At 50.1% G+C, this 24,963-nt stretch overlaps 10 protein-coding genes across 10 annotated transcripts; 3 read left to right on the top strand and 7 right to left on the bottom strand.

Moving 5' to 3' along the window:
• Positions 1 to 651: 651 nt before the first annotated feature.
• Positions 652 to 1,596, bottom strand: N7506_002832 (amidohydrolase family protein; the record flags this gene model as incomplete). The annotated part of the gene is made up of 1 exon (XM_056952127.1): positions 652 to 1,596. One exon carries the CDS (start codon positions 1,594 to 1,596, stop codon positions 652 to 654), a length of 945 nt encoding a protein of 314 aa, XP_056813819.1.
• A 969-nt stretch (positions 1,597 to 2,565) lies between these two features.
• hemA (5-aminolevulinic acid synthase HemA) lies at positions 2,566 to 4,474 on the top strand (the record flags this gene model as incomplete). Its single annotated transcript, XM_056952126.1, has 2 exons — positions 2,566 to 2,905; positions 2,958 to 4,474. 2 exons carry the CDS (start codon positions 2,566 to 2,568, stop codon positions 4,472 to 4,474), a joined length of 1,857 nt encoding a protein of 618 aa, XP_056813818.1.
• Positions 4,475 to 6,003: 1,529 nt separating this feature from the next.
• On the bottom strand, positions 6,004 to 7,588 carry N7506_002830 (DNA-directed RNA polymerase I subunit RPA49; the record flags this gene model as incomplete). Its single annotated transcript, XM_056952125.1, has 2 exons — positions 6,004 to 7,388; positions 7,450 to 7,588. 2 exons carry the CDS (start codon positions 7,586 to 7,588, stop codon positions 6,004 to 6,006), a joined length of 1,524 nt encoding a protein of 507 aa, XP_056813817.1.
• A 1,560-nt stretch (positions 7,589 to 9,148) lies between these two features.
• N7506_002829 (putative MFS transporter) lies at positions 9,149 to 10,895 on the bottom strand (the record flags this gene model as incomplete). Its single annotated transcript, XM_056952124.1, has 6 exons — positions 9,149 to 9,750; positions 9,801 to 9,854; positions 9,907 to 10,263; positions 10,313 to 10,435; positions 10,491 to 10,651; positions 10,714 to 10,895. Coding segments are annotated over 6 exons (1,479 nt in total), but the record flags the coding sequence as incomplete, so codon positions are not given.
• Positions 10,896 to 12,173: 1,278 nt separating this feature from the next.
• On the bottom strand, positions 12,174 to 12,788 carry N7506_002828 (RidA family protein; the record flags this gene model as incomplete). Its single annotated transcript, XM_056952123.1, has 4 exons — positions 12,174 to 12,320; positions 12,372 to 12,545; positions 12,602 to 12,615; positions 12,671 to 12,788. The coding sequence occupies 4 exons, from the start codon at positions 12,786 to 12,788 to the stop codon at positions 12,174 to 12,176; spliced, it is 453 nt and encodes a 150-aa protein (XP_056813815.1).
• Positions 12,789 to 13,329: 541 nt separating this feature from the next.
• On the bottom strand, positions 13,330 to 14,843 carry N7506_002827 (glycoside hydrolase family 30 protein; the record flags this gene model as incomplete). Its single annotated transcript, XM_056952122.1, has 2 exons — positions 13,330 to 13,931; positions 13,982 to 14,843. The coding sequence occupies 2 exons, from the start codon at positions 14,841 to 14,843 to the stop codon at positions 13,330 to 13,332; spliced, it is 1,464 nt and encodes a 487-aa protein (XP_056813814.1).
• A 1,088-nt stretch (positions 14,844 to 15,931) lies between these two features.
• N7506_002826 (Transketolase N-terminal) lies at positions 15,932 to 17,854 on the top strand (the record flags this gene model as incomplete). The annotated part of the gene is made up of 1 exon (XM_056952121.1): positions 15,932 to 17,854. The coding sequence occupies one exon, from the start codon at positions 15,932 to 15,934 to the stop codon at positions 17,852 to 17,854; it is 1,923 nt and encodes a 640-aa protein (XP_056813813.1).
• A 485-nt stretch (positions 17,855 to 18,339) lies between these two features.
• N7506_002825 (Major facilitator superfamily domain general substrate transporter) lies at positions 18,340 to 20,460 on the top strand (the record flags this gene model as incomplete). The annotated part of the gene is made up of 14 exons (XM_056952120.1): positions 18,340 to 18,544; positions 18,601 to 18,694; positions 18,744 to 18,771; positions 18,828 to 18,874; positions 18,927 to 19,004; positions 19,060 to 19,125; positions 19,179 to 19,386; positions 19,438 to 19,492; positions 19,547 to 19,600; positions 19,657 to 19,744; positions 19,808 to 19,947; positions 20,001 to 20,075; positions 20,128 to 20,247; positions 20,297 to 20,460. The coding sequence occupies 14 exons, from the start codon at positions 18,340 to 18,342 to the stop codon at positions 20,458 to 20,460; spliced, it is 1,422 nt and encodes a 473-aa protein (XP_056813812.1).
• A 146-nt stretch (positions 20,461 to 20,606) lies between these two features.
• On the bottom strand, positions 20,607 to 22,231 carry N7506_002824 (TauD/TfdA dioxygenase family protein; the record flags this gene model as incomplete). Its single annotated transcript, XM_056952119.1, has 10 exons — positions 20,607 to 20,689; positions 20,770 to 20,849; positions 20,908 to 21,007; positions 21,058 to 21,216; positions 21,268 to 21,358; positions 21,406 to 21,467; positions 21,515 to 21,557; positions 21,619 to 21,678; positions 21,791 to 21,819; positions 21,871 to 22,231. The coding sequence occupies 10 exons, from the start codon at positions 22,229 to 22,231 to the stop codon at positions 20,607 to 20,609; spliced, it is 1,068 nt and encodes a 355-aa protein (XP_056813811.1).
• A 1,188-nt stretch (positions 22,232 to 23,419) lies between these two features.
• Positions 23,420 to 23,851, bottom strand: N7506_002823 (uncharacterized protein; the record flags this gene model as incomplete). Its single annotated transcript, XM_056952118.1, has 2 exons — positions 23,420 to 23,792; positions 23,838 to 23,851. The coding sequence occupies 2 exons, from the start codon at positions 23,849 to 23,851 to the stop codon at positions 23,420 to 23,422; spliced, it is 387 nt and encodes a 128-aa protein (XP_056813810.1).
• Between the last annotated feature and the right edge of the window lie 1,112 nt (positions 23,852 to 24,963).

Genomic DNA, 24,963 nt, shown 5'->3' with positions numbered 1-24,963 from the left:
ACTCCAGAATGTTGTGGGGGATCCGAGTTGTCACCACTCTGTTCAGTGGTCATCTTTGATATTGGCGATTTCAAGGAATGCATTGTGAAACTATAGAGTTGTAATTGCGCAGACCTAGAATAAAAGATCTTTGGTTAGAATATCCAGTATTAAGAGGGAACAGGGACTCACCCACTGTGTAGTCATGTGTGTATTGTTTTCTTTCAGTCTGTCGGCCAGAAAAGGTCTTCCTCGATTTCAGGCATGCTCATATCGAGTCTTGAATCTCGGATTCCAGATCCCGTAAAGGGTATCGTTATCGACGTAAAAGTTTAACTTTGTATAAAGGTATTTCAGCGATAAAAGATGCCGTTAACGTTCAGTAGGAAGGATTTGGTGGAGTTGTGGAGTTGTTGAAGCAGTGCTAGAGTTGGAAGGGGAATTCAACTAGGTAGGGGAGGTACTCGTTCTTTCTCTCTTACTTTCCAAGGTCTCTCTACTTCCTTCCCAATTGACTGTCTCTATGGTAAAGACTTGATATAATCGACTTGCCATTGGCTTACACACAAGTCCCTAGAAACTACATTCCAGGAGACTGTTCAAAAAGATAGACTTATAGTTCCTAGTTCGGCAATTCCCCAACACCTTCACTCACAGATATCATTTCTCCCTCTATACAGGCCCAACCCCAAACAACGCCTCAGCATTCCCATGGGCAAACTTTTCCAAGTCCTCAGCACTCATCAATCCACTCTTCTTAATCCTCTCAACGAAATCAGCCCCCTTCTTGTTATCCGAGAACGGATAATCAACCGAATAAAGTACCCTCTCAATCTTCGTCGTCCTCAACAAACAAGCCAGAGGCGCAAGACTGAACATCCCACTCGTCGTAATCCAAAAATTACTATCCCAAACCTCCTGAAATCCCCTCCTCAACCCCCACCTCCCAGCAACACCAACCACCCTTTCCATCTGAAACGGCAACATCTCACCCATATGCCCCAACACAATCTTCAGCCCAGGCACCTCATCAAACAACCCACTCGCATAAAGCCTCAAAACATGCACCGCAGTCTCACTATGCCATCCCCACCCAAAAGCACTCATAGCAACAGCAACCTCATCCGCATACCCGCCCTTATAATGCTCCAGCATCTCCGGACTCGCCCAAGACGGATGCAAATATATCGGCACATCCAGCTCAGCCGCTTTCTCAAAAACCACTCTGAATTCGGGCCCATCGTAGAATCGTCCGTTGATGTGGTTGTCCACCAACGCACCTAGGAATCCGTGCTCACGCACGCACCGCTCTAGCTCTGAGGCTGCTGAGCTTGGATCGCCCATTGGTAGGAGGGCGAAGCCGGCGAGGCGTTTGGGGTTTTGCGATATTGCTTGTGCGAGTTGGTTGTTGGTTGAGGTGCAGAGGGCTGGTGGGTAGGTTCCTGGGGCGTGGGAGAGGATTTGGAGGGCGACGTTGCCGCTGTCCATATCTTGGATTCTTTCTGCGGAGAGGCTGGAGAGCTTTTGGGTTATGTGTGCTGGGAAGGAGGCGAATTCATCGTTGGCGTTGCGCACTTCTGAAGAGATGTAGTGCTCTTCTAGGGTTATGAATGGCATGGTTGGGGAGTTTTTCAATTGGGTGCGCGGGTTAGGGTTGTGGGTGGAAGTTGGATATGATGGTTTGAATTATACGGAGTAGATTATACTAACTTGACATGGGGCTCTTTTCTTAAATACCTGTTCTGGTGGGTGTTGGATTAGAAGAAACAGGGTCGGTCATTCACGGTGTTAAGTCCTTGTGGCCGATGTAGCTGAATCTCCTAAGTCCGAGTCTGACATGCGGTCTTTTCTATGCCAATTATAAGCCTTGACTGGGCTCCGCTCGCAGAGTTAGAGAGGGTTATAAGATCCACAGCTTTTGAGTCTCCTGTGGACGAAGATCTATCGAAAGAGCTGTCCGAAGTGTACTCCGTACAATTTGCGGTTTGATGCTTGGCAGCAAATTCCAACGTCGCGAAGCGTTCAATGATTCGACAATAAAGTCAATCAAAGATACCTGATATGCTCCGTATGGAGTAAGGATTTTCTTGGTCACATTGGAGCTAAATCCACGCCGAAGCTGAGTAGCTGAACCCCACAAAGGACTTGCAGGGAGCGTGTATAAGCCGTGCGAGACAACGGTCTTTGTCTTTAGGGCAATGCCTGGGATTCTAGAAGTCCCCATACAAAGGCCGAGATCCCGGGTAAGTAGTAGATCCCGGACTCCACATGTCAAAGACCCTCCGAAGCCCCCTCAAGACCCCCCAAGACCCCCCAAAGTTGAAGTGAAGAAAAACGAGAAGGTGGCGAGTTACGAGGGCCGCGGCACCCGGCAGCCGCTGATTGCCGTTTCGGGAATAGATCCCCGTGCCTGTTCGCCCTTCCAGCCAATCAGAACCCGCTGTATGTAAGCCAATCGATGACTAACATCCCCGCCGGGATCTGTATTGATTTTCTTCTTCCGCACTGGCGTATTTGATCTGTACATTTCCCCTGATCTCGAGGAGAACTTCTGTTTTGCTCATTGTTTTTTACATCCAATTCGCTATGGAGGCTCTCTTGCAGCAGTCCCGTTCTATGTGCCCATTCCTCAAGCGCACATCCCCCACCACTCTCCGCACGCTCTCGACCGCTACTCGTCCCAACTCCAGCCCCGGAGGCGGTACCATGTCCAATTTGCAGGTCATCGCCCGCCGCTGCCCGGTCATGAACAAGGCTCTGGCCGTGCAGAGTGCTCGTCTCAGTGGCACCAAGCGCTTCACCTCGCGCGCCGCCGGAGTCGCCGCATTCCAGCCTATGCGGGCCCCCATCGGCAAGCGGGAACTGCACAGTTCCAACGGCAACCCCGCCAGCCTCGCCTCTGGCGGATACCAAAAGACCGAGCAAGGTAAATTGACTTTGTGAGGCTTGTGCTACGTTCAATTCTAATCCGACTTCAGGAAACCATAACCCCACCAATCCGCTGCGCCCGTCTCCCACCGCTGCCGAGGCCGCCTTCCGCGGTCCCCCCGATGCGCCGACCAACAAGCCGTACAATTACCAGGGCTTTTACGATGCGGAGCTTGAGAAGAAGCACAAGGACAAGTCTTACCGCTATTTCAACAACATCAACCGTCTCGCCAAGGAGTTCCCGCGTGCCCACACTGCGTCTGCCGAAGAGCGTGTGACTGTCTGGTGCTCCAATGACTACCTCGGCATGGGACGCAACCAGCAGGTTTTGGATACCATGCACAAGACATTGGATACCTACGGATCTGGCGCGGGCGGTACCCGTAACATCTCGGGCCACAACCAACACGCTGTCACTTTGGAGAAGACCCTCGCCAAGTTGCATGGCAAGGAGGCTGCATTGGTCTTTAGCTCATGCTTCGTCGCTAATGATGCTACCTTGGCAACCCTGGGCAGCAAACTTCCTGATTGTGTCATCCTCTCGGATAGTCTCAACCATGCCTCCATGATTCAAGGCATCCGTCACTCTGGCGCGAAGAAGATGGTGTTCAAGCACAACGATTTGGAAGACCTCGAAACCAAGCTGGCATCTCTGCCCTTGAGTACCCCAAAGATCATTGCCTTCGAATCCGTGTACAGTATGTGCGGATCGATCGCCCCAATTGAGAAGATCCAGGATCTTGCCGATAAGTACGGTGCCATCACTTTCTTGGACGAAGTGCACGCTGTAGGCATGTACGGCCCGCACGGAGCTGGAGTCGCCGAGCACCTCGACTATGACAAGTGGGCATCGCAGGATACAGCCTCCCCGCAAAACACCAAGGGCACTGTTCAGGACCGCGTCGATATCATCACTGGTACCCTCGGCAAGGCCTACGGCAGTGTCGGTGGCTACATCGCCGGTTCCGCAGCTATGGTTGACACCATCCGCTCACTCGCCCCGGGCTTCATCTTCACCACCTCTCTCCCACCATGCACCATGGCCGGTGCCAACACCGCCATCGAATTCCTCGCCCAGGAACCCCGCGAAAGAACCCTTCAACAGCTCCACACTCGCGCTGTGAAGAAGTCTCTCAAGGACCTGGACATCCCTGTCATCCCCAACCCATCCCACATCGTTCCTCTCCTCGTTGGCTCCGCCGAGCTAGCTAAGAAAGCATCCGATAAGCTCCTCGAAGAGCATGGCATCTACGTCCAGGCAATCAACTACCCCACCGTCCCCCGCGGCGAGGAGCGTCTGCGCATCACCCCGACCCCCGGCCACACCAAGCCTCTCCGCGATCATCTTATCGAGGCCGTGCAGGCCGTCTGGAACGACCTGGGTCTGAAGCGCACCAGCGACTGGCAGAGCGAGGGCGGTTTCGTCGGTGTCGGTGTTGAAGGCGCCGAGGCTGCTAACCTGCCCATCTGGGAGGACTCCCAGCTGGGTCTGCAGGCCGGCGAGACTCTCGATGCTGCTATTGCTCGTGAGTTCGATGCCGCTCCTCAGGCTTCTGCCGCCCCTTAGACTGAGAAGGCTCACTCTACCGTGAACACCCCCGTTGGTGTCGCCGCCTAGAGCTGTGGCTTTAATCTCTCGGTTTTTGGGGTAATCATTCTTCGTTATTCCCGTCCATTCTTTAAATCTTATCTACATACGGTCATATTTGAACATATGCATTCGTTATATTCAATCACAACATAACATTGACTTGTGTATATGTTTCCAATTTGTAGAATTCTCTAAGCATACCTTGTACCGCCATAATTTTGTCCCTTCAGTGTCCAGTGCCGGTGGAGGTTTCATTCAAACCTCCCTTCTCCAGGATATTCACGCCGGTTCACTATCAGCTGGGGCTCTCTTAGATCCCCCTCTCAAACTTCTGGAAGATTTGTTCTCTGGTCATGATTTGGCATGTTATAGCGGATCAGGATTCGAAATATCACCTCAGGTTTCCAAATTCACGTCTATTCTTCACCAAAATTTGCCATATTTGTTATGAACACAACAATCCCAAGAACCTCAACACCCACAATCAATTCGAGATACAGATTTCAGGTTCAGCATACAGGAACCCAGTATAGACCTCGGGAGAAGTCTAATTGGGTCAAGACCTCAAGCATCGTTTTCATGAATAAAAACAAATACACAGGTATACTACTCATTCAGTAGCATCCATGATGAGATATGAGATGTCTTTATAGATTCCTTCAGGAAACTAGGTACACGAGGAGAATTCACAGAAGTCAACTCCAGGAGCATATTCTTCATGCCCCCACTTGGGCAGGAAGAGCAATTCCAAGCCACTACAACCTCATAGATGAGATGCCATCACTCTTCCCATGGCTGATGTTTTCGACAGCGGCATGTTTATATCTTTTACCAGCGACTCCGTAGGTATTGTGTGTATATATCCATGGATGACGAAAGCAGAAAACTTTGGAAATGTTTGGACCAAACCACGATGTCGAGGACCTCGGAAAGCATTATATACATCCCCTTGATCTGAAATGTTTCAAATTCAACACGCAACAAATTTTAAAATCCTCGAAGTTCAGGCCATATATACTACAAATTCTACATTTGGAAATCAAGGAATTCACTCTTGCAAGAAGTGATCATTGAACCAATGCGTAGGGCCCTTACAGCTGGGTATTCTTTTAGGAACGAAGATATAGATCCACGAGAAAACGAGAGTATAGAGAGCTCTCAACCTGCTGAAGCAAGCATCAAGACTCCAAGGTTGCGGAGAAGACGAGAATTGCCAGTAACATGCACGAGTGCTGCCCAGGTGGGCCGCGAGACGACGATACCAACGCTGCTGAGGGGTTCTTTCTTTCTATCTGGACTTTAACAGAGAAACTCAACAAACCATGGAAGAATATGTCCGCACTCCAGGGCTAAGAGATGAAAATATGATATGATCAATTCTTTTAGCTATGTAACATTGTCTCAATGATATAGAAACAGGTGAAAATGACAATTTTAAACCACAAAGCGCCGAATCCCATACAAGTGGCAAGGACAAGAAATCCAAACCAACAGAACCGCTAAATCTATTTGCGACCACCACGGCTAACCTTCGGGAACTCAACGGGGATACGCAGACGAGCAACGCGACGAGCATTCGCCTCAGCCTTTCCGCCCTTAATGTTCCACTTAGCGAACTCTGACTCGCGGGGCTTATCAATGCGACAACCCAGCTCGCGGAAGAATTGGTGGATCGCCGTTGGGTCAAGACGAAGATCGTCACGCAGATCAGAGGGATCCGTAGCCAGCTCGTTGGGGGCATTACCGCCGAGAGAGCTAGATCCACCATCCTTCGCAGGCTGAGGGGGGATATGCAGTGAGAGAGCACAGATAGTGGTTTGCAGGAGGGTGAAGTCGTTCTTGGAGACGTAGCCACCAGTGGGGGCGAAGCGGCGGCGGACAGCGTCGATGACCGACTCTGGCAGGAGATCTGAAGATGCGTCTGCGGATTTGGTGGAAGCGCCGGTTGTGTTTGAGAGGATGCGGCGGAGTTCTTCGCGAGGAGGAAGACGCTTGGAGCCTGGGCCGCCTCCCTTGGCGTTTGCGCCGCCGCTCTTGAGACAGCGGCCGAATTCGATCAGGAGCTGGATGAAGCGCAGGACTTGGAGGTGGGTTGTGTTGTCGGAGAGGACGACCGCACCGACGCGGTTGGAGACGTAGCGGGAGACGGTGGTCACACCGAGACCAGCTTCCACCTGGGCCTTCCAGTCGTCCACACCGTTGAGCTGAGTGAGGGTCGTGTGGCTGCCTGGCACGAGGGTTTCGATGGTGTAGACGTCTGAGGGGTGCGAGGCGGAGAGATCGGGGGTTGGGAGGGGCTTGGCTGCTTGCACTTCGGCTTGCACGGCGAGTTCCTTGGCCCGGCCGGAGGTTGTGTTGGAGGGCATGGAGGAGATGAGAGCTGCGCCGGCTTGGGGCACGGCGCCGGTGGGTGCGTTGGAGAGTTGGGCGTTCTCGGCCATGGATTGCACGGCCTTGCGAGATTGCTTTGTACCGAAGGTGTTGGTGAGTGCTGTGCGCTGGGCACGCATAGTCTGTTGATTGTTAGTTTTCTGCTTGTTGGAGGGAAATTGAGGACCGTCAAATACCATATCTTCTTCATCCGAGTCATCCTCAGCCTTGCGGGTTCTCACTGCTCCTCGCAGAGTCGCCCGTCGGACCTCGACAACCTTCCATGTCTTGCGCTCCGGATCCACAACTGCGACATAGTGCTTTAATTGGGAGTCGGTGTCGTCTCCTGTGCCTTCACGGCCGACAAAGTCCAGCTTGGCATGGTCTGAAGACTGCAGCAGCATCTCTGATGAGACAATGCCCGGGTTTGAGTTCGCCGCAGACTTGGAGGCATTGGCGCGGTTCTTGGTATATGGGTTCCAGGTAAGGTTCTTCGCGCTGAGAAGACCGGGAGTGTTGGCTATCACACACGAGGCCCGTTAGCAATGGATCAGATCTTGCTGGAAAAGCTTTGCACTCACCAATCACTGGGGCCAATTCGCTCTTATCTTCGACAACGGTGGCAGCCAGCGGGGGAAGCGTCTGCAGAGCGGGCTTCTTGCTGGGACGGTCCTTGTCCGTAGAGCGCTTGCGCTTCTGATCTGTTTTACTTGACGGCATTATGGCGTTATAGCTTTGGAATCAACGGCCCTTAGCTTTCGTCGTGAATCGGCTTTAGCGCGGTGAAATAAATTGTCTTTGTCTGGCAGAAAATTTTACGAGCGGAGACCCGCCAGGCGGTGAAGTGATTTGCGCACAAAGAATATTGACGTCTTGTCATTTCGTCACTGATGCGCAGATGGAAGCATACTCCGTACGATATTACAAGTTACAATGTGATAAAAAGTGTGCACTCATCAAGTCATCGATTCATCTGAGTAGCTAAACCAAAGACCTCCGAGCTATTCCATGGATTTTGTTTTGATAAACTCCCGGAAGTAACCTCTCCACTACTTTTGACCAACCCGAGGGAAAGCCGTAAAGCATGAGAATTGACCAGTCACAACAAGCCGTGCTCAAAGACCAAGAATGGTCCTCCAACATCCAGCTAAACACAGGACCTTCTCCGAGTAATGACCATGCCCAACATCAATTCGTAGACGTGAATGAATCCGAGGTGTTGGAAAAAGGGTAGACTGTTTGGTAACAGCGGATTCCGTCGTCCGAGTTGCAATTTCTTCTTGAGGTCGGAAATTTGAAGGACAGGTCACTCGTTGAGTGAGAAGCGTATCGCGAAACGCAAAGGTGACATCGATTTCAGTTATTGTGTTTAGTGTTCAAACATGAGCCCGAGCATGGTGCGCTGAGATGGAAGGGGCGAGTAGTTTATTTGCTGGATGCGATGTTAGTATCATGAACCATTTGATAGCTCAATGGCAGTCGCCAAAGGCGCGCAGGAAGATCGACTTACGATCGTGCTCTCATCTTTCTTCTCTTGCGCTTGAGACGGCGAACGCGCTTCTTTCTCCACTTAGCTCTCATCTTCGTACTGTGTATTGGTTAGCGCATGGTCCCGTGTCATTATAAGCTTCGAGAAAGCTACTCACGATTTCTGCGAGGATGAAGAAAGATAGTAGAAAGAAAGATGAAGTGTGGCGGCCCGAGACGCATTTGAGTGCGCCTGCTCGCTGAGTCATCCTCGCTTAGGGCGGTCACGTGCGGAACATGAAGCCTTCCATCTCCGACCACACATAGCCATGCCAGCTGCCAGCTGGAGATTTTGGGAAATTGGTAGGGCAAGCTTACTGGATTAATTCAATATTGATCTCCACTCATACATCATATTTTCCGGGGCTGCATCCATTGGCGAATTACGTCGTGGTTGAGCTTATCGTCGGTTGATGCTATCACCGCGGTAGCCCTAACATCTCATCTTTCTCTACACACTTACATTTCGACGTTGCAAACTGTGAAAACAGCTGCAAAGATTTTACATGACCTCAGATATAAATTCAACTACGACCTTGCTGTCGCGATGCTAATCCTTGAAGCTGCCAGCATGCATCGTACCTCACATAGCTTGCATACGATGTCACATCGTATCAATTCAATTATTTAGCTATTCCATGTTTTATAATCATGTGCAACATTAATATACATCACAATAATTTATGGACAGTCCAGAAGCTCCGGTCACACTGGAGTGGACGCCATAGGCGTAAACCCGTACCACCCCCAGAATTAGTACTGGTAACGGTACGTCGGCGCCAAGTCACCGAGGTATTCCTCTTCCTCATCCGGGATCGCCGCAGGATCAACAGCTGCACGATCGCGCTTGCGGTTCTCGAACCACAATGAGAGCGCGTAAACCACACACATGGCACCAGAGAAGCACACAAAGGAAAGGCAAATAATGTACCCGGTTCGGTAATCAATGACACCGTTCTTCTCCACGAAGGAATAGGTAGCAATGATACCACCGATGTTACCGAATCCAACCTGCCACGCGGTACCAACACTGCGTCGGTGGTGACCACCTAGGTTCATGGCGAACCAGCATACAATAACAGGCATGGCACTATAGCAACCACTAGTAACCAAGAATAGCGCACCGTATTGAGGTGAAGTTTGGCCGTGAATCGTTAGAAGCATGATGAACCCAGCCACGGCAATAGCCATAGGAATAAGGGTAAAAGCGAGCCGTTGGCGTAGCTTATCAGAACATGTAGCGATGACCATAGAGAATCCGAAAGCTGCAGCCCAAGGGGGAATCGAGTACAGCTGGGTTTTGATGTTATCATAACCATATGTCTTGATGATTGTGGGAGCGAAGTAGGCGTAGCCTGGATACAGTTAGTGATACCAAATCAAGGCCATGGATAGTTGCACATACTGTATGCCGGAACAATCAAACCAAAGTACATAAAGCCTCCAATAAAGACCTTGTCTTGAAGGCAGTCAGTAAAAATAACATACGGTGAACATTGACGCCGACTTACAATCCTTGAAGACACCCAGAACTTCACGTTTTCCCAAACGTACGTGGTGCGCGGCCTTGCCAACGTCCTTGGCCAGCTTAGCGCGCATGAATGTGCGCTCTTCTTCGTTCAGCCACTTGACGTCCTCCGGGAAATCAGCAATGAAGAAGAATAAGATGATAGCGACGACGCTAGTCAGGACACCCTCAATGATGAACACCCAGCGCCAGCCACGGTAGCCCTGCATGCCCTCCATCTTGGCGATTCCACTGGCAAGAAGGCCACCGAAAGCACCGGCCAGAGAAGTAGAGCTGAAGAAGAAGCTGAATCGCTTTTGCGCTTCGGATCGCTTGTACCACATGCCCAATAGGTAGAAACCTGGTGTTGATCAGAAAATGGTCGCAGAGTACTTCGAAGTTTTACTTACAGCCTGGGAACATCCCGGTCTCGAAGACACCCAAGAAAAAGCGAGTGGCCATCAATCCACCCCAATTGTTTACTAGACCTTGGAAGATCATGACCAGACCAAACATGAACATGCAAAATGAGACTATATATCCATCAGCGATTTGTTGCCAGAATCCAAGGCGAGAGGTGAGACTCACGCCAGACATGAGGCTTGAGCTTCTTCAAGAGTACATTTGACGGAATTTCGAAGATGATGTACGGCACGAAGAAAATCGTAAGCGCAGTGTTATATTTTGTTCCTTCCATGATATTCAGATCTTCCTTGAGGCCGAGAATAGCGGCATTCGAAATACTGACTCTGCGAAAGTGACGTCAGCGACGATATAAAAAAAAAGTGCCGCGATCCCATGTTTTTCTTACCGGTCCAAGAATGCAAGGAGGTACATAATGCAAATCGCGGGCAGAATATGCCAGTCGACCTTGGCCATCAACTTGCGCTCGGTCGTTGTCGTGAGGGGAGGCAATTCGTCCATTTGCGAACTAGCCTGGCTCTCGCCCTGATCAATCGGTTCTTTCGTCTCTGCGCGGGGCGAGCAGTTAGTCTATGTGCGACGTGGTGATCCATTGACTCGGTCGTGGAAATGGCTTGTCCACCCAGAAATCCGGGGTAAAGTTGGAAATTGCCGCACTCACCTGAGGCTTCCATGATTATAACAATGCGCTAGCAAAATGCGCGCGAATATGAAGAAGATCGGCAGGGGAGAAGCGTAAGAGAAGAGTCCAAAAATGACTTTCAAAATGCCGGGGCGCGAAGCGCAGATCGCTGACAATTAGGGAGAACAGGGATGGGCTACCCGAGGTCCAATGCTCAATCTCCCAGGTATACAGCACAGGTACACAAGGATTGCGGGAAAGAGGATGATTAGGAGAAGAGATGAGAACAGAAGAACAAGACTGATCAAGAGAAAAATCAAAAGTGCGACCCAAGACTATTGAGTCACCGTAAATCCATGCTATCTCAGCTATAGATCCACTCCGGGGCCCGATCTCGGCGAGTAGTGCGAGCCCGTCTTTTTGTATTCGGCTCTTCAATTCGTGCAGATCGGCAGATGGAGTCACTTGTGTAACGTGATATGCGATGCAATACCTCAATTGAACAGCAATGTAGTCGAATTAATCTGCCTCCGTGCTTTGCTGTTGCGATAAAAACTGTGTACGTGATGCTAAGGACCCTCGGTTCCCCGCAAAAAAAGGAATTTGAAGGGGCGCCGACCGGCCAATAGCCTCGGGGCCGAATGTCCATCAAAGCCTTGGCTGCGGCCTTGGAGCCTGAAGCGTGCGGGGGGTTACATTTGATGCCTTTTGTTTACAAATTATATAGACGGAATACATTTTCTTTTGCTCGTTTCCCACAGACTCGACTGGAACATGATGGCAATCTGACTTTCAGCTGCAAGCTATTGGATGCGTGGACCCAGCACAGACCATGGTTTCTGCAGATCTGAAATCCACCGTGGGTCTGCGCTGCAGATGCGCTCCGCTCCTAACAAATGGTCGCGATGTCGAATCTGAGAAAACTTGCAACACGGAGTACGGAGTACTTCGTATAGTATTCGATATTAAGGCCACATGAGCATGACCCTGTTTAATAATGGAACCTGTGATTGTTGCCATTTTCCCTAAAGCGCAAGTGGTCGACTGCGAAATGCACTCCACTAGAAATCCATGCAGATGCAGATGACGTGAGACAAAACTTCAGGGATTGGAATTGAGCACTTCCATTGATTCCGACGTGTAGCCATGCGTAAAGCTGTCATTATAAAGCCAAATAGCATCGAAAAGAAAAAAAAAAAGATGCGGAGACTGCCCCGTCGGACAATCTACTCCACAGCTATGACCTCCATCTGAATATCCGGTGTATTCATCTTGGAGACCAGCACCGTAGTTCGCGGGGGTGCAAAAGGAAGTTTCCTTTGGTACAAGGCCTCAAACTCTGGCACTCCTTGAGCGCCTTCCGTGAGGTACACCTAAACATCATCAGCACGAAAAGACATGTCACAACATACACACAGCCATACCGTAGTCTTGACAATCCTGTCAAGCGAGGAACCCGCCGCTTTGAGGATCGCCTCTATATTCAAGAAAATCCGCTCGGCAGTAACGGCAGGCGGCCCAATGAAAAAGCCCACGCGGGGCCCAGATGCTATTTGGGCCGCTACATAGATCGTCCCGTTGACTTTAAACGCTTGAGACTGTGATTGGTAAGATCAGGGTTGGGGGCTAGGCTAGATGATCAGGGTTCGCTTACCGAGCGGCTCGGTGCTGAGCAGTCAGCAATGAAAAAAAGTACACAAAGTCTCGGTCAAGGGGCACTTACGCTCAGGGGCTGCTGATGTTCGTATACACTCGATTGGAGGTCGGCGCTGTGGTATACTGTGGTAGTCGGGTGGTGGATGCTCCGGCGGAGGCTCTGGTTCTGAGATGGACTGTGTCATTTTTGAAGGAAAAAGCAAAGTGTTGTCGCGTGTGGTCAATATATTTGTAAATAAAAGGGAAAAGGCTTGTCCCGTGGCAATGGCACCGCCCTTGGGGGATGTGAGGAGAGAACTATGACTGGCCTATCACGGACTTATATAGCCGCACGAGGTGCGATGCTATTTGCGCTTTGGACGGCCCACATTTGACGCACCCCATTGCAAAAGTCATAGCGTCGAGTGCTTTTAAAGCGACCGCTGTGTCTTTGATTATACTGCAAAATTGAGAGTGGGAAAAGTGATGTTTGATAGCTTATGTGAATTAAGGTGGGTGCCAAGAACCCCGAAAGGATCCTATCAAACCTTACTCCGTACATTTTCCGAGCTCAAAACATCAAATGTACCTCTTCAAAAGAATTGATTTTCTTAGGTATGAGCTGTTACTCAAGAGTCTGCGAAAATCTTCGCTACAGTTTCACTTCTCAAGATGAGCGACACTTGTCAAAATTATCCAAGCCGCTGGGTTTTTCTTTTCTTTTCCGGGACGTGCGTCCATAATCTTTCAAGCAGGAAGCACCCAGGTGGTCACAGACCGAGTGGGAACATTGCCACTCCACTGCTGCCCACTGTTAGTAGAGACAGTAACATAGACGTCATTTCCGAACGTGTTTTCAATAACGACCGTCCGCGTCCCATCGGGGTTCAGGGAAGCGACCGACTGCACACCTCCCCCATCAGAATATGTGTAGCTCCCGCTGCCACTTAGAACCACAGCACCCGGCGGCATAAACTTGCTGAATTGTGCCATCATGTAATAAGCTGGGTTGAATGTGTATCCACCATTGGAAATAGTCACCAGGCCACGGCAATTCGCACAGCCGCCGCTCGACAGATGAGGACCGTCTTGGTCATCCGTACCGAGTGTCCAGGCTGTGACACCTGATGCCCAGTTCTGCAATGGCCCCATGGTGAAGTCGGCAGCTTGGTTCCACGATGCTGATGCCGGGGTCCAGCATTCGGTCATGTATTGCTTGATACCTGGGTTGCTTTGGTGGAATGCCGTGAGCACTGTCCAGTCCACGTTGCTTGCGTAGCAGTGCCATGCGACCGAGTCGACGTACTTGCTAGCTCCGTTGACGACGTTTTGTGGATAGGAAGTCACATCTGTGGATGTTAGCGATTGCAATCTTATAGAGATTAGATCACATAGTTACCGGTATTGTGGTCGTAGGCCCAAACCTTGGTATCCAAGCCAGCCTGCGCAAGAGCCGGGCCAATATAGTTCTGAATCAACTGTGCAGACTCATAGTCATAGACGTACATTGTGGGATACCCAGCCTGACTGTTAAGAGGCTCATTCTGAATTGTGATAGCGTCGATATGGGCGCCGAGCTTCGCGTAAGCCTGAATGTACTTCACAAAGTACTGTGCAAAAGCACTGGCATACCCAGTACTACCAGTGCCCCCACTTGTCAAGTAACCGTCATTCAGATTATTGTTATTAGTGGCACCATCGATGACCCCATTCAACTTCATCCACCCAGGAGCACTCCAGGGCGAGCCCAAAGTCTTCAGACTGGACTGAAGTGACTTCATCTTCGCTAGCATGGTAGCCATCGCCGTTCCACGGTCGCCCAAGTTGAATCCAGAAAGGGATGTATCGGCCTTGCCGCCATTGTCATCGTAAGTGTAAGAAGGGTCACCGGACAGATCGGACGCGCCAATCGTATGACGCATGAGAGCGAAATCAGCCCCGGCACCGGTCATCAGCTCATTAAGTAGTTGCTGAAGAGTGGAGCTGGATAAGGTATTGAAAGAGCTGACCGTGGCATCGGTAACCGCGGCTCCAAAACCAACGATGGTCTGCTTGTGGCCGCTGGATGTATCATCGACACTCAACTTCCAGGTCGACTCAGAACCAGGACTGCCACTGCCTTGAACTGGGGCGGCAATAGGGGAAAGCTTGTAATTTCCACCCGAATTTGAGCAGTAAGCTGAGGCAGAAGCTGCTCGCTTCTCGGGGAAGGCGGCTGCCAAGCCTGAGAGTAGGAGAATGGGGAGGGAGGATGTGATCATGCTGTGTGATGTATGGAATCAGATTTGGTCCCTATGAAGAGCTTGAGAATGAATGCCAAATGTTGCCAGCTATGGCTTCGAATTTATAGTCGCCGAGAAAAGACATGGGGGCCGGGGCTTTTGTCAGCCATGCCAGACCATTTCCCTGAAAGATGAGTAGGTGAGTAGATTGAGGGTAGTCAAATGAGGGGAAAGAGCACCAGGTCTGTAAGACTGAGCCTTTTGCAACGATTAGCGAGCGTGATACTACAGTACCACCGACTAGTGGACGCCACTATGCTATCCCAGAGTTTCCGCAGATGGTCCCTGAAGCTTGTTATGATTTAGTTAGAGAGTACAGAGTAGCTTGGCCCCCATTTCTTCGGGATGATTCCCAAATCGACCATAGCTTGTTTCCTAGCTCATTAGCGTCCGCAGTCTCCGCATCCTTCATGGTTCATTATCACCGAAGCTCCGCGGTCAATGGCTTTTTTGGCCCCATCAAGCTGGAACAAGATTTGGTTCTCCAGCACCGAGACTCAAATCTGTTGACGCGCTGGATGAGGACGGGGTTACAAAGAAAAAGCAAATAATAAAGTGCATAAGAGCTTTGGAGCTAACCCTAATTGAGATAAGGTAGCCAAACAAGAAATGGGCAAACGGGTTTGGACATAAGGAGAAGCCTCAAAAGAAACATGAGACAGCATTTGCCGGTGAAGAAGCCTTAGCTCTGATTTCACCACGGACAGCTTGGATCCATGACGGACCACGTAGCCCCGGGATCAGGATACTTAGTAAACGGCCTGAGGTTCTGGGCCCTGATAGGTCAGCCCAGCTGCCCTGCACTGCATGTTGACACATCAGAGATACGATTCGAGGTTGATTATTTGCGAAGAAGCATCTCGAAGGTCGAATAATAACTGGACGGTGGGGTCGCCAGTGGAAAAAAAGTGGACGAGTCGATTGGCGCTGAAAACAAGTCACTTTTTTTTGTTTCGCGTGACGTCACCACAGACAACCCCCGGTCAGTTATTAACCCCTCCATCGTCGGAAATTGTTTCTCCTTCCCATATACCCAATTGAATAATCAACTTGATATTCAATACAAAATGAGCGGCCACACATTCCCCGTCGATCTCAAGCAGTTCAAGCACTTGAAGCTTGACCCCAAGACCCCTCAGCTCTCCGCCCAGCAGAAGAGCGATCTTCTTCACAACATCAATGTCTTCAGAGATGCCCTAGTTGCCTTCACCGCGACAGGTGCCGCTCGCGGTGTCTCTGGACACACTGGTGGTCCCTTCGACACTGCCCCTGAAGTCTGCATTCTCCTTGCCTTCATCAACGCCAACCCCAACAAGTGGGTCGATGCTTTGTACGATGAGGCCGGCCACCGTGTGGCCACTCAATACCTCCTCGCAGCTTTGGATGGCAAGATCGAGCCTGATCACCTGCTGAACTACCGCGCTGCTGACTCCCACCTTCCCGGACACCCCGAGCTTGGCTTCACCCCCGGTGTGAAGTTCAGCTCCGGTCGTCTCGGTCACATGTGGGGCATGGTCAACGGTATCGCTATGGCCAACAAGGACAAGAACGTCATCATGCTCGGATCCGACGGATCCCAGCAGGAGGGTAACGACGCCGAGGCTGCTCGCCTTGCGGTCGCCCAGAAGCTTAACGTTAAGCTGTTCATCGATAACAACGATGTCACTATTGCCGGACACCCCTCAGAGTACCTCAAGGGCTACGAGATTGGTCGCACCCTCGATGGCCACGGTCTGAAGGTTCTCCGTGCCCAGGGAGAGGATGTTGACTCTCTGTTCCCCGCCATGTGCGAGATCATCAACTACGACGGCCCCGCCGCAGTGGTTGTTGACCGTAAGATGGCCCCCGGCATTGAGGGCATTGAGGGCGAGACCCACGCCCACGATGTCATCACTGTTGATATCGCTCGCAAGTACCTCACCAAGCGTGGCTACAGCGAGAAGCAGCTTGCCTTCTACGACCAGATCAAGCCTGGCTCCAACCCCCACACCTACAAGGGTTCCTCCAAGGATAAGGGCGGAAACCGCACCATCTTCGGTGATGCTGTCAATGAGATCCTTGACAAGCTCAGCAAGGAGGAGGCCCAGCGCCGCGTCATGGTCATTGACTCTGACCTTGCTGGCTCCACTGGTCTCAAGGCCATTGGCGCTAAGCACCCCGAGTCCTTCGTTGCATCCGGTGTGATGGAGCGAGGCAACTTCTCCGCTGCCGCTGGATTCGGGTTCGGAAGCAACGGCGAGCGCCAGGGTGTGTTCTCTACCTTCTCCGCTTTCCTGGAAATGTGTATTTCCGAGATCACCATGGCTCGCCTGAACGACTGCACAGTCCTCTCACATTTCTCCCACAGTGGTGTCGATGAGATGGCTGACAACACCTGCCACTTCGGTCTGAACCACTTCTTTGCTGACAACGGCCTCATGGATGCCGCCAGCACCTCACTTTACTTCCCCGCCGACGGTGAACAGATGAAGGCTGTTGTCAACGAGGTCTTCTGGAACAAGGGTCTGCGTTTCATTTTCTCTACCCGCTCCAAGGTCCCCTACATCCTCAAGGAGGGTACCGAGACCAAGCTTTACGGCGACGGCTACAAGTTCGTTCCTGGCAAGGAAGAGATTGTCCGCAAGGGCTCCGCCGGTTACATCGTTTCGTACGGTGACATGCTCTACCGCTCCCTCGACGCTGTCGAGAACCTGCGCGCCGAGGGCCTGGACGTCGGTCTGATCAACAAGCCTACTCTCAACGTTGTCGATGAAGAGACCATCAAGATCTACGGATCCTCACCATTCGTCCTTGTCGTTGAGTCGATCGCCCAGAAGACCGGTCTCGGCTCCCGCCTCGGTACTCACCTCCTCGAGCGCAAGTTCACTCCCAAGTTCAAGTCCATCGGAGCCATCAAGGAGGGCTGCGGTGGTCTGTACGAGCAGGTCAATGCCCAGGGTCTCGGCCCCAGCGATATCATCGCTGCCGTGAAGGAGGTTTCCGGAAAATAAATAAATGCCATTGATATGCAACATAACGAAATTCTCATGAGATAATACAAACTTGATTTTCTTCGCTTCTACAAATCACTTCCATCTCGTATGACAACTAACAAAAGCTTGGACCATAAATCTCTGCTCATCTTTCCCGATTGACCATCGGCAATCAACGGCCCATGCTTCTCGCCAAAATGAGTCTCCACAATTACCCGCCCGCCCTAGATGTGATTGGCCCAGTCTCTCTTAAGGCTGTCTTGGCCGTGGGCGCTAGTCCCAGAAAGGCACTAGAGCTTCAAGCAACAAAGCACGCAATATTGCGAACATATTCGAATAGGCTTAATGCAACACAAAAACGTGGTATGGATATTAGCCAAGAACATGCGAAGAAAACTCTAAGTCTTATATCTTTGGCCTTTTCCACTTTCGCATTGTTCTGGCATTCAAGGTTATTCATTCCAAGGTTCTTGGCTTCCAAGGTTGTAGCTTTCTAGTCAAAGATGGCCACCTCCATATCAGCCTCCGATGCTTCGGCTCAGCCCGAAAAGCGAGTTTGGTATCGCGGAACTCTATTCAATGCCACTGTCATTGGTGCAGTAGGCTTCTTGGCCCCGGGTTTATGGAATGCTATGAACTCCTTGGGCGCAGGCGGTGCCCAGTCACCATTCTTGATCAATGCTGCCAATGCCTTGGTTTTCGGTCTCAGTATGTGGCTGCAAGACTCCAATCTCGGAAGTTTTCTGTACTAACATATGCGATAGTGGGACTTTTATGTCTCTTCGGCGGTCCGATTGCTAACCGCATTGGCTTGAACTGGACCCTGATGCTGGGTGCTGTTGGATACCCCGTGTATTCGTATGTGCGCCTTCCATGCGATGTGATTACCATTCTAACGAGAATTCAGGGCTGCTTTGTATACAAACAACAGATATGTATGCATCTCTGGGAAAATACTCCAATACACGGAACGGGACTGACGTGGTTTTAGGGAAATGTGTGGTTTGTGCTTCTTGGATCAGTATTCTGTGGTCTATCGTGAGTATATTTCATCAGAATTTCAAGACACGGTCACTGATCCCCATGTTAGAGCTGGTCTTTTCTGGGCGTCCGAGGGCGCTGTGGCACTGGGCTACCCTGAGCCTTCTAAGAGAGGTCGCTACATGAAGTAGGTCCCTCTGCCATCAAAACATCCAATGGGATAAACTTACTAACTAAACCAGCATTTGGCTCTGGTTCCGCACAGGTGGTCCATTATTGGGAGGTGCTATCGTTCTTGGACTAAATCAGTACGTCTCATTGAGTGTTCATTTCGCGGGAAATTATTCTGACGTTGTAACAGCTCTGGTGACGCCCACAGCAAGGGAAAAGTGGGATCGCAGACATACCTCATCTTTGTCGCGCTACAATGTCTGGCTGTTCCTATGGCCTATTGGCTCACCCCACCCAACAAGGTCCAACGCAGTGATGGCAGCAAAGTCAAGATTGTTTTGTTGGACTCTTGGCGCGCCGAAATGAAAGAGCTCTGGAAGGTCTGCAAGCGCAAGCAGGTACGTTGAAAATTTATCACACGTGTTCCGATTTTGGGCTAATAAACCCAGGTTCTCTTGCTTTTGCCTGTATTCTGGGCTGCGCTCTTCAATCAGTATAGCGGAAGTAAGAATTGTCTACTATCCTCTTCTCGACACGAGGTGCTAACTTGATTATCAGACTTCAAGACCTATTATTTCGGTGTCCGTGCACGTGCTCTCATGGGATTCGTCAGTATGTTGAAAACTTTTATTGGCGTAGGCGTGAGATTTGATCTAACACTATCGAAGGCTACTTTGCCAGTCTGCTTTCCTCGGCGATCATCAGTAGATTCCTGGACTACCAAGGCATTTCGGTCAAAAACAGAATCAAGTACAGGTATGATTGTCTTCGAAAAGCAGCCATGAGGGATTATGTTGGCTTATTAACAAAACTTTCTAGTTTCTTCTACGTGATTGTGGTGCACATCGTCGCTTGGGTTTACTGCTGGGTCATCCAAACAAAGTACAGCAAGAACCCACCAGTACTAGACTGGGCCGACAAGGGTTTTGTGGAAGGATTCTTCGTTATCCTCCTCTGGGGTAAGTCAACTACCCGATTCCCATCTTTTCGCACGCTAACTTGCCTCGCCCAGAATTCTCTCAGCAGTGCATGTCTAACTTCCTATACTACCTTCTTGCTACCATGACGGATAATATCTCCGAACTCTGTGAGTGACAACGTGAACGACCTGACTCTCGCAGATCACTAACATACACCAGCCCGTCTTACTGGAATTCTGCGCGGCCAAGAGAGTTTCTCGCAAGCCGTATCTTTTGGTCTAAACACCCGCGAGTGGGCAGGCGGAAGAGTACCTCTCGCTGTGAACACAATCCTCCTTGGTGAGTCTCAGTCTCGGTTATGATCTTGCAGCATGCTAACGACTTCAAGTTCTCGCTATCTGGCCGACATGGCTGGTTGTCAGGGATCATAGTCCTATTGAACATTCCAAGGAAGCTGCTGAGTTCCCCCAGGGTCAGGACGAGGAGCAGAACACAGCCGTCATCTCCGAAAAGGAGCCTTATGTTGTTGGAGAAGCTGTCCCAACTAAATGATGCGATGGTCAAAATTCCCTCCAGGGCTTGTGATAAAGAACCTTCAGAGTCCACCTCAAGGTTGCCGCAAATATAATCTTAATTAACAGTTCTTGTTCAACACTATTACTATGAATTTGGTCTGTGCAACCATACACGAGAGCCCTTCAAACACCGTCCTTTCCTTCGTGTTCGCTCTCTTCACGCAGTACGCGCTCTGCTCTACTCTCACTTGCAGGGTCGAAGGAAGCTAGAGGGGAGAAATATGGTTAGCATGGAGAGACATCCCGAGATGACGCCTAGGAGAAATGCATGAATCATGATACTCACGTCTTTCGCCAAACACTGTTGTCCGAATACCACGTCTGGTTCCTGTGTAGGTTCCCGGGATGACCCGATGAAGAGTGCAGCTGATAAGCGCATTCCGAGGTTAGAAAGTATATTCGAACGGAGCCAATGTATAAATACCGATTGTCCCACATCGCGACACTGCCAACCGCCCACTTCCATCGGACGGAGTGATCGTCTGCCGAGTGAATATGATATGCCAAGAAATCGAGAATCTTGTCTAAAAAAAAAAAGTCAGTTGTGAAAGAGAGACCAGAGAGAGCTGCTTACCAGACTCCAGCTTCTTGAGCTCAGCAAACCCAGTCACGAATCCAGGGTTGACATTGAGAGCTTTCAACTTGGTGACGGGGTGAGTTCGGACGGCGGGATGATGGGTATCGATTGGAGGGCGGTTTGGACCAGCTCCCCAAAGATCGATGATGGTATCGTCTGTATAATTGATTAGTGCAGGAATTAGATGCTTCTTTGAAGTTGGCTGACACTGTAATCTTGAGGTATGCACCGCGTGGAGACCATCGAGGAACCTCTTGTAAGCATTGCTCAGGGCGTCGTATAAACCATATTGTGACACCTACCAGGTCAGCATTCATCATATAGCAAGGAATGCGTGGTACTTACCCAGGCGGTGTCACCACCAACTTCAGGGTGCTCCTCCATTCGCAGAAGCGAGTAAGATGGCGCTGCAAGCTGTCAGAATTCCCCTTGCATTTGAAGGTTTTGTACGCACGATTGATCTCGAATGAGGTATCGGCGTGGAAGTCTCCACTTGGCTGTGATAGTTAGCACGGTATACTGAGAAAACAATCAAGATGACACAGATGGTACACCTACCCATGGGGTGTAACTCAAAATTTCTCGGTGATCTTCGCGGCTACCTTGGATGCTCACGAACTTCGGCAAAGTTAATATCGGCCATTACTCTCACCGTGGATGTAAGACTACCTTTTGATCCTGCAATCTGTCAGAAACAATATAGAGGCAGCTTAGGAGCGTCTTTTGTTACCTTTTGAGCCGGATGCCTGTCCAAAATCCCTTCAAGACAAGTTATTTAGCTGTTTCGATTGCAAGAAAAAGAAACCATACCATAGTGCTGAAACAGTTCAACCTGCTTCGCAGTAGTGAGGTCCTGGTCACGAAAGAAAACAACACCACGCTCATTTACAAGCAGCGCTAGTTCATCCAGTTGAGTCTCATTCAACTGGGATAACTGCACACCCTCGAGTACAGTTCCAATTGATTCAGTCAGGTCAGCTCGCTTTGCCACAGTGAACAGCGCTTTTTTCTCTGGATCTGCGAACAATGCTCTGTCTGGAGGCGGGGTAATTGGAGTTCGGAGTGGTTCCGGGGGAACGTGGCTCTTTACTTTCTCGTTGAAATGCGGATGCAGTGTGATCGGGAAACCAGAGTCCGTGGAGATATGCTTGCGAGATTCTAGGTGAGCCATTGTAGCGAGCTTCAAACCTGAGTCGAGGGATGGAATAATGAAGCTGTCATATTGGCATTCTCGGTATTTATCAGCACCATAGCAGAGGCTATTCGTAATCCGTTGACCTCACATTTGGCTTCGATTGCGTCAAAGCTCGGGAGAGTTACTCTGTCTTTCTGACGACCAAGGAATTTCCAAGACGTCCGGAAAGGCTGATAAGGTATTTGAAATTTCCTAGTGACAGTTCTAGCCCCGGAGAGATAGAAAGCCTCCTGGACGAAAGCTCAAATAAATGTGCACGATCTAATATGCGAATCGCGAGGTTGAGGGTGTCCGGGTTTGTTGTTTGTTCCCCCGAGGGACCCCGGAAGTCAGGCGTCAGCGGTGCAGCTTTCGGGGGGTGTTGCCCCACCACACTTCACCAGCCTTTGGAGGGAGAAAGGAGATGCAGTCTACTTGCCGACTGCGGTATCAGTAATAAGGAAAGGGTGTTGAAAGCAATCGCTGCTTTATCAGCTTCTCGTGATTCCAAGGTTGTTGTCATGTCGACCTGCACCACATGGGCTCTTGTCGCATGCTTGTTTGCACGCTTCTTATTTGCTTGTTGCTTCCTTCCATTTGTCTCACTTTCATATCACTTTCATATCACTTTCATATCACTTTCATATCACTTCGCATGCTTCTTGCTTCTTTGCTATAAATTGCTTGCTCGCTCCATGTGTCTTCTTGTTCCTTCTCCTTCCTCCCACATCATTAGCCTCTGGTTAAATTTGATTCTATTCTTGAAGCGTTGCCTGACTCAAAGTGGCTTCTATGTAGTACTAGAGACCCTGTCTATTAGGAGTCACTGTTTCCAATCTCCTTACCTGGAAAAAAGGTCACGCGTTTCGTCCAAGTCAAGGTTGAACAATATGACGAGCAAATTGAAGCGAGCAAAATGGTAAATGAGTAACAGCAAGCGATGTCCCCTGACCATTGACTGGGTTTGGACTCCTCCTCTTCGCTCTCCTTTCTTCCATAACCTTTCTCACTTTGCTCGCTCTCGCCTTTAACATCATCCTTTGCCCTTCAACATGGTAGAAAAAGTTATGCTGACAGTCCCGAAGAGAGTCTTTTCTTGGACGTCCAGCATCTGCCGTGACTTTGCAGGAACACCGTGAGAGATGTGTCGGCAAATTATCGAAACACTCTGTGTATTCGACAGCATCAAAATTCCTTGACGACAAGATTTCCGCTCTCGAAAATAAGAAAGAATACATCAAATGTATCAAAGAGGGCCTTGACGAGATCTGATTGATGAAACATTTCAGCAATGCTACCTTTCGGGCAGAAGTCGTGCCTCTCATCAGAAAATTTCGAAAGACTTCGGATATCCTCATTGTGATCAAGCGGATACGCGATGCAGCGACCAACACAAAAGAACCCCCAAATTATCGTCTTTCCATTGCCAGAAAGGCGATCAACATCCTGAGTGAAGGGAACAACATTGCCCTTCAGGGGGTCAGGGACCAAACTCACTTGATCCCGAAAAAAACCAAAGAAACGAAGCTCTTTGAGGTCGAGATGCTTCAAGAAGACTCTGCCCTCAACGAGTAGAAGATTTACTTCAGAACACGCAACTTACTTCGACTCCAGCATTTGGTCGAATGCGTTCATTTCGGTTTCATGATTGTCTCAATCAACGCCAAGCGAATGAATCGCAGTGATGTGGTTCGACAGATGGAGGCTGGCCAACTCCGCTCTCACCGAGTAGAAAGGTTTGCTTCGAAGTACGGAGCTTCCTTCGGCTCGATCGTTCGTCGAATGCGTTCATTTACGCTTCATGATCGTCTCAACCAACGCCAAGCGAATCAGTCTCGGCGATGGAGTTCGACAAATGGAGGATGGCCGACTGGTGGTGAGCATTTGAAAATGCCTGTGCTTATGAATCTCGCTCGATGTTGCGGATGCGAGATCCACTATGAACTCCTCATTTTCAGCACCTTTTTGAGCTCAGAGTGTGAGGTTCGTGATTTCGAGGCCGGTATGATATTTGGGACCTAGATCCAAGAGACGAGTCCTGACGACATCGACGGGTTGATCATGGGCTTGCAGCAGCTTTGAAACATGTGGGCAAAAGAATCTGGGGACACGGGTCTAATACTGGACAACTTTGGCGTCAATCAATAATGTCAGAATCTGCGAATATTCTTAGGTTGACGTGTTTTCATGCAATTGAGAGAAATGCGTACGCGATGGACGAGCCATCTTTTCCTTCATGATGATAACATGTAGTGCGAACCTATCTAAGGTGATTTGATCGAGGGTGTGATGCTTATAAAACATGTTTGGAGACTGGTTCAGGGCTAGATCTGAGCAATCCACCTGTACACTGCCGGCGGGATATTCTGGTGCACCGGTACGTTGTCACGAACCAAGACGGCAGCGAGTATATCAAGTGAAATCGAGAGTCAAACTTTGAGACAAATCCGTGTGTGTCAACGTGAATTTACCAGAGAGCGATCAACGAGGGCTCTTCGCTTGACGGCGAGTTGGGCCGACCCACTTTTGTCTCCCGCGGGGATTTCCGGCGTGGCTTGCACTCTGCTAACGTCTCCACGTTGCCTCAAAGTCCGAATTGTCGTACTGCTGGAAGCGCGCCGCCCAAGGGACGGTCATTCTAACCTAACCTTACCGCCCGTGCTCTGTGCGACTTCATTCCAGCGGGCTTCAAGCACCTTAACCGAGGGGAACCCGCCGCGGACCTCCAA

Source organism: Penicillium brevicompactum (assembly GCF_028827555.1).
Source record: "Penicillium brevicompactum strain IBT 35665 chromosome Unknown utg000002l_segment0_segment0, whole genome shotgun sequence".
NCBI lineage: Eukaryota > Fungi > Ascomycota > Eurotiomycetes > Eurotiales > Aspergillaceae > Penicillium > Penicillium brevicompactum.
This window is presented reverse-complemented; position numbering and strand designations above follow the sequence as displayed.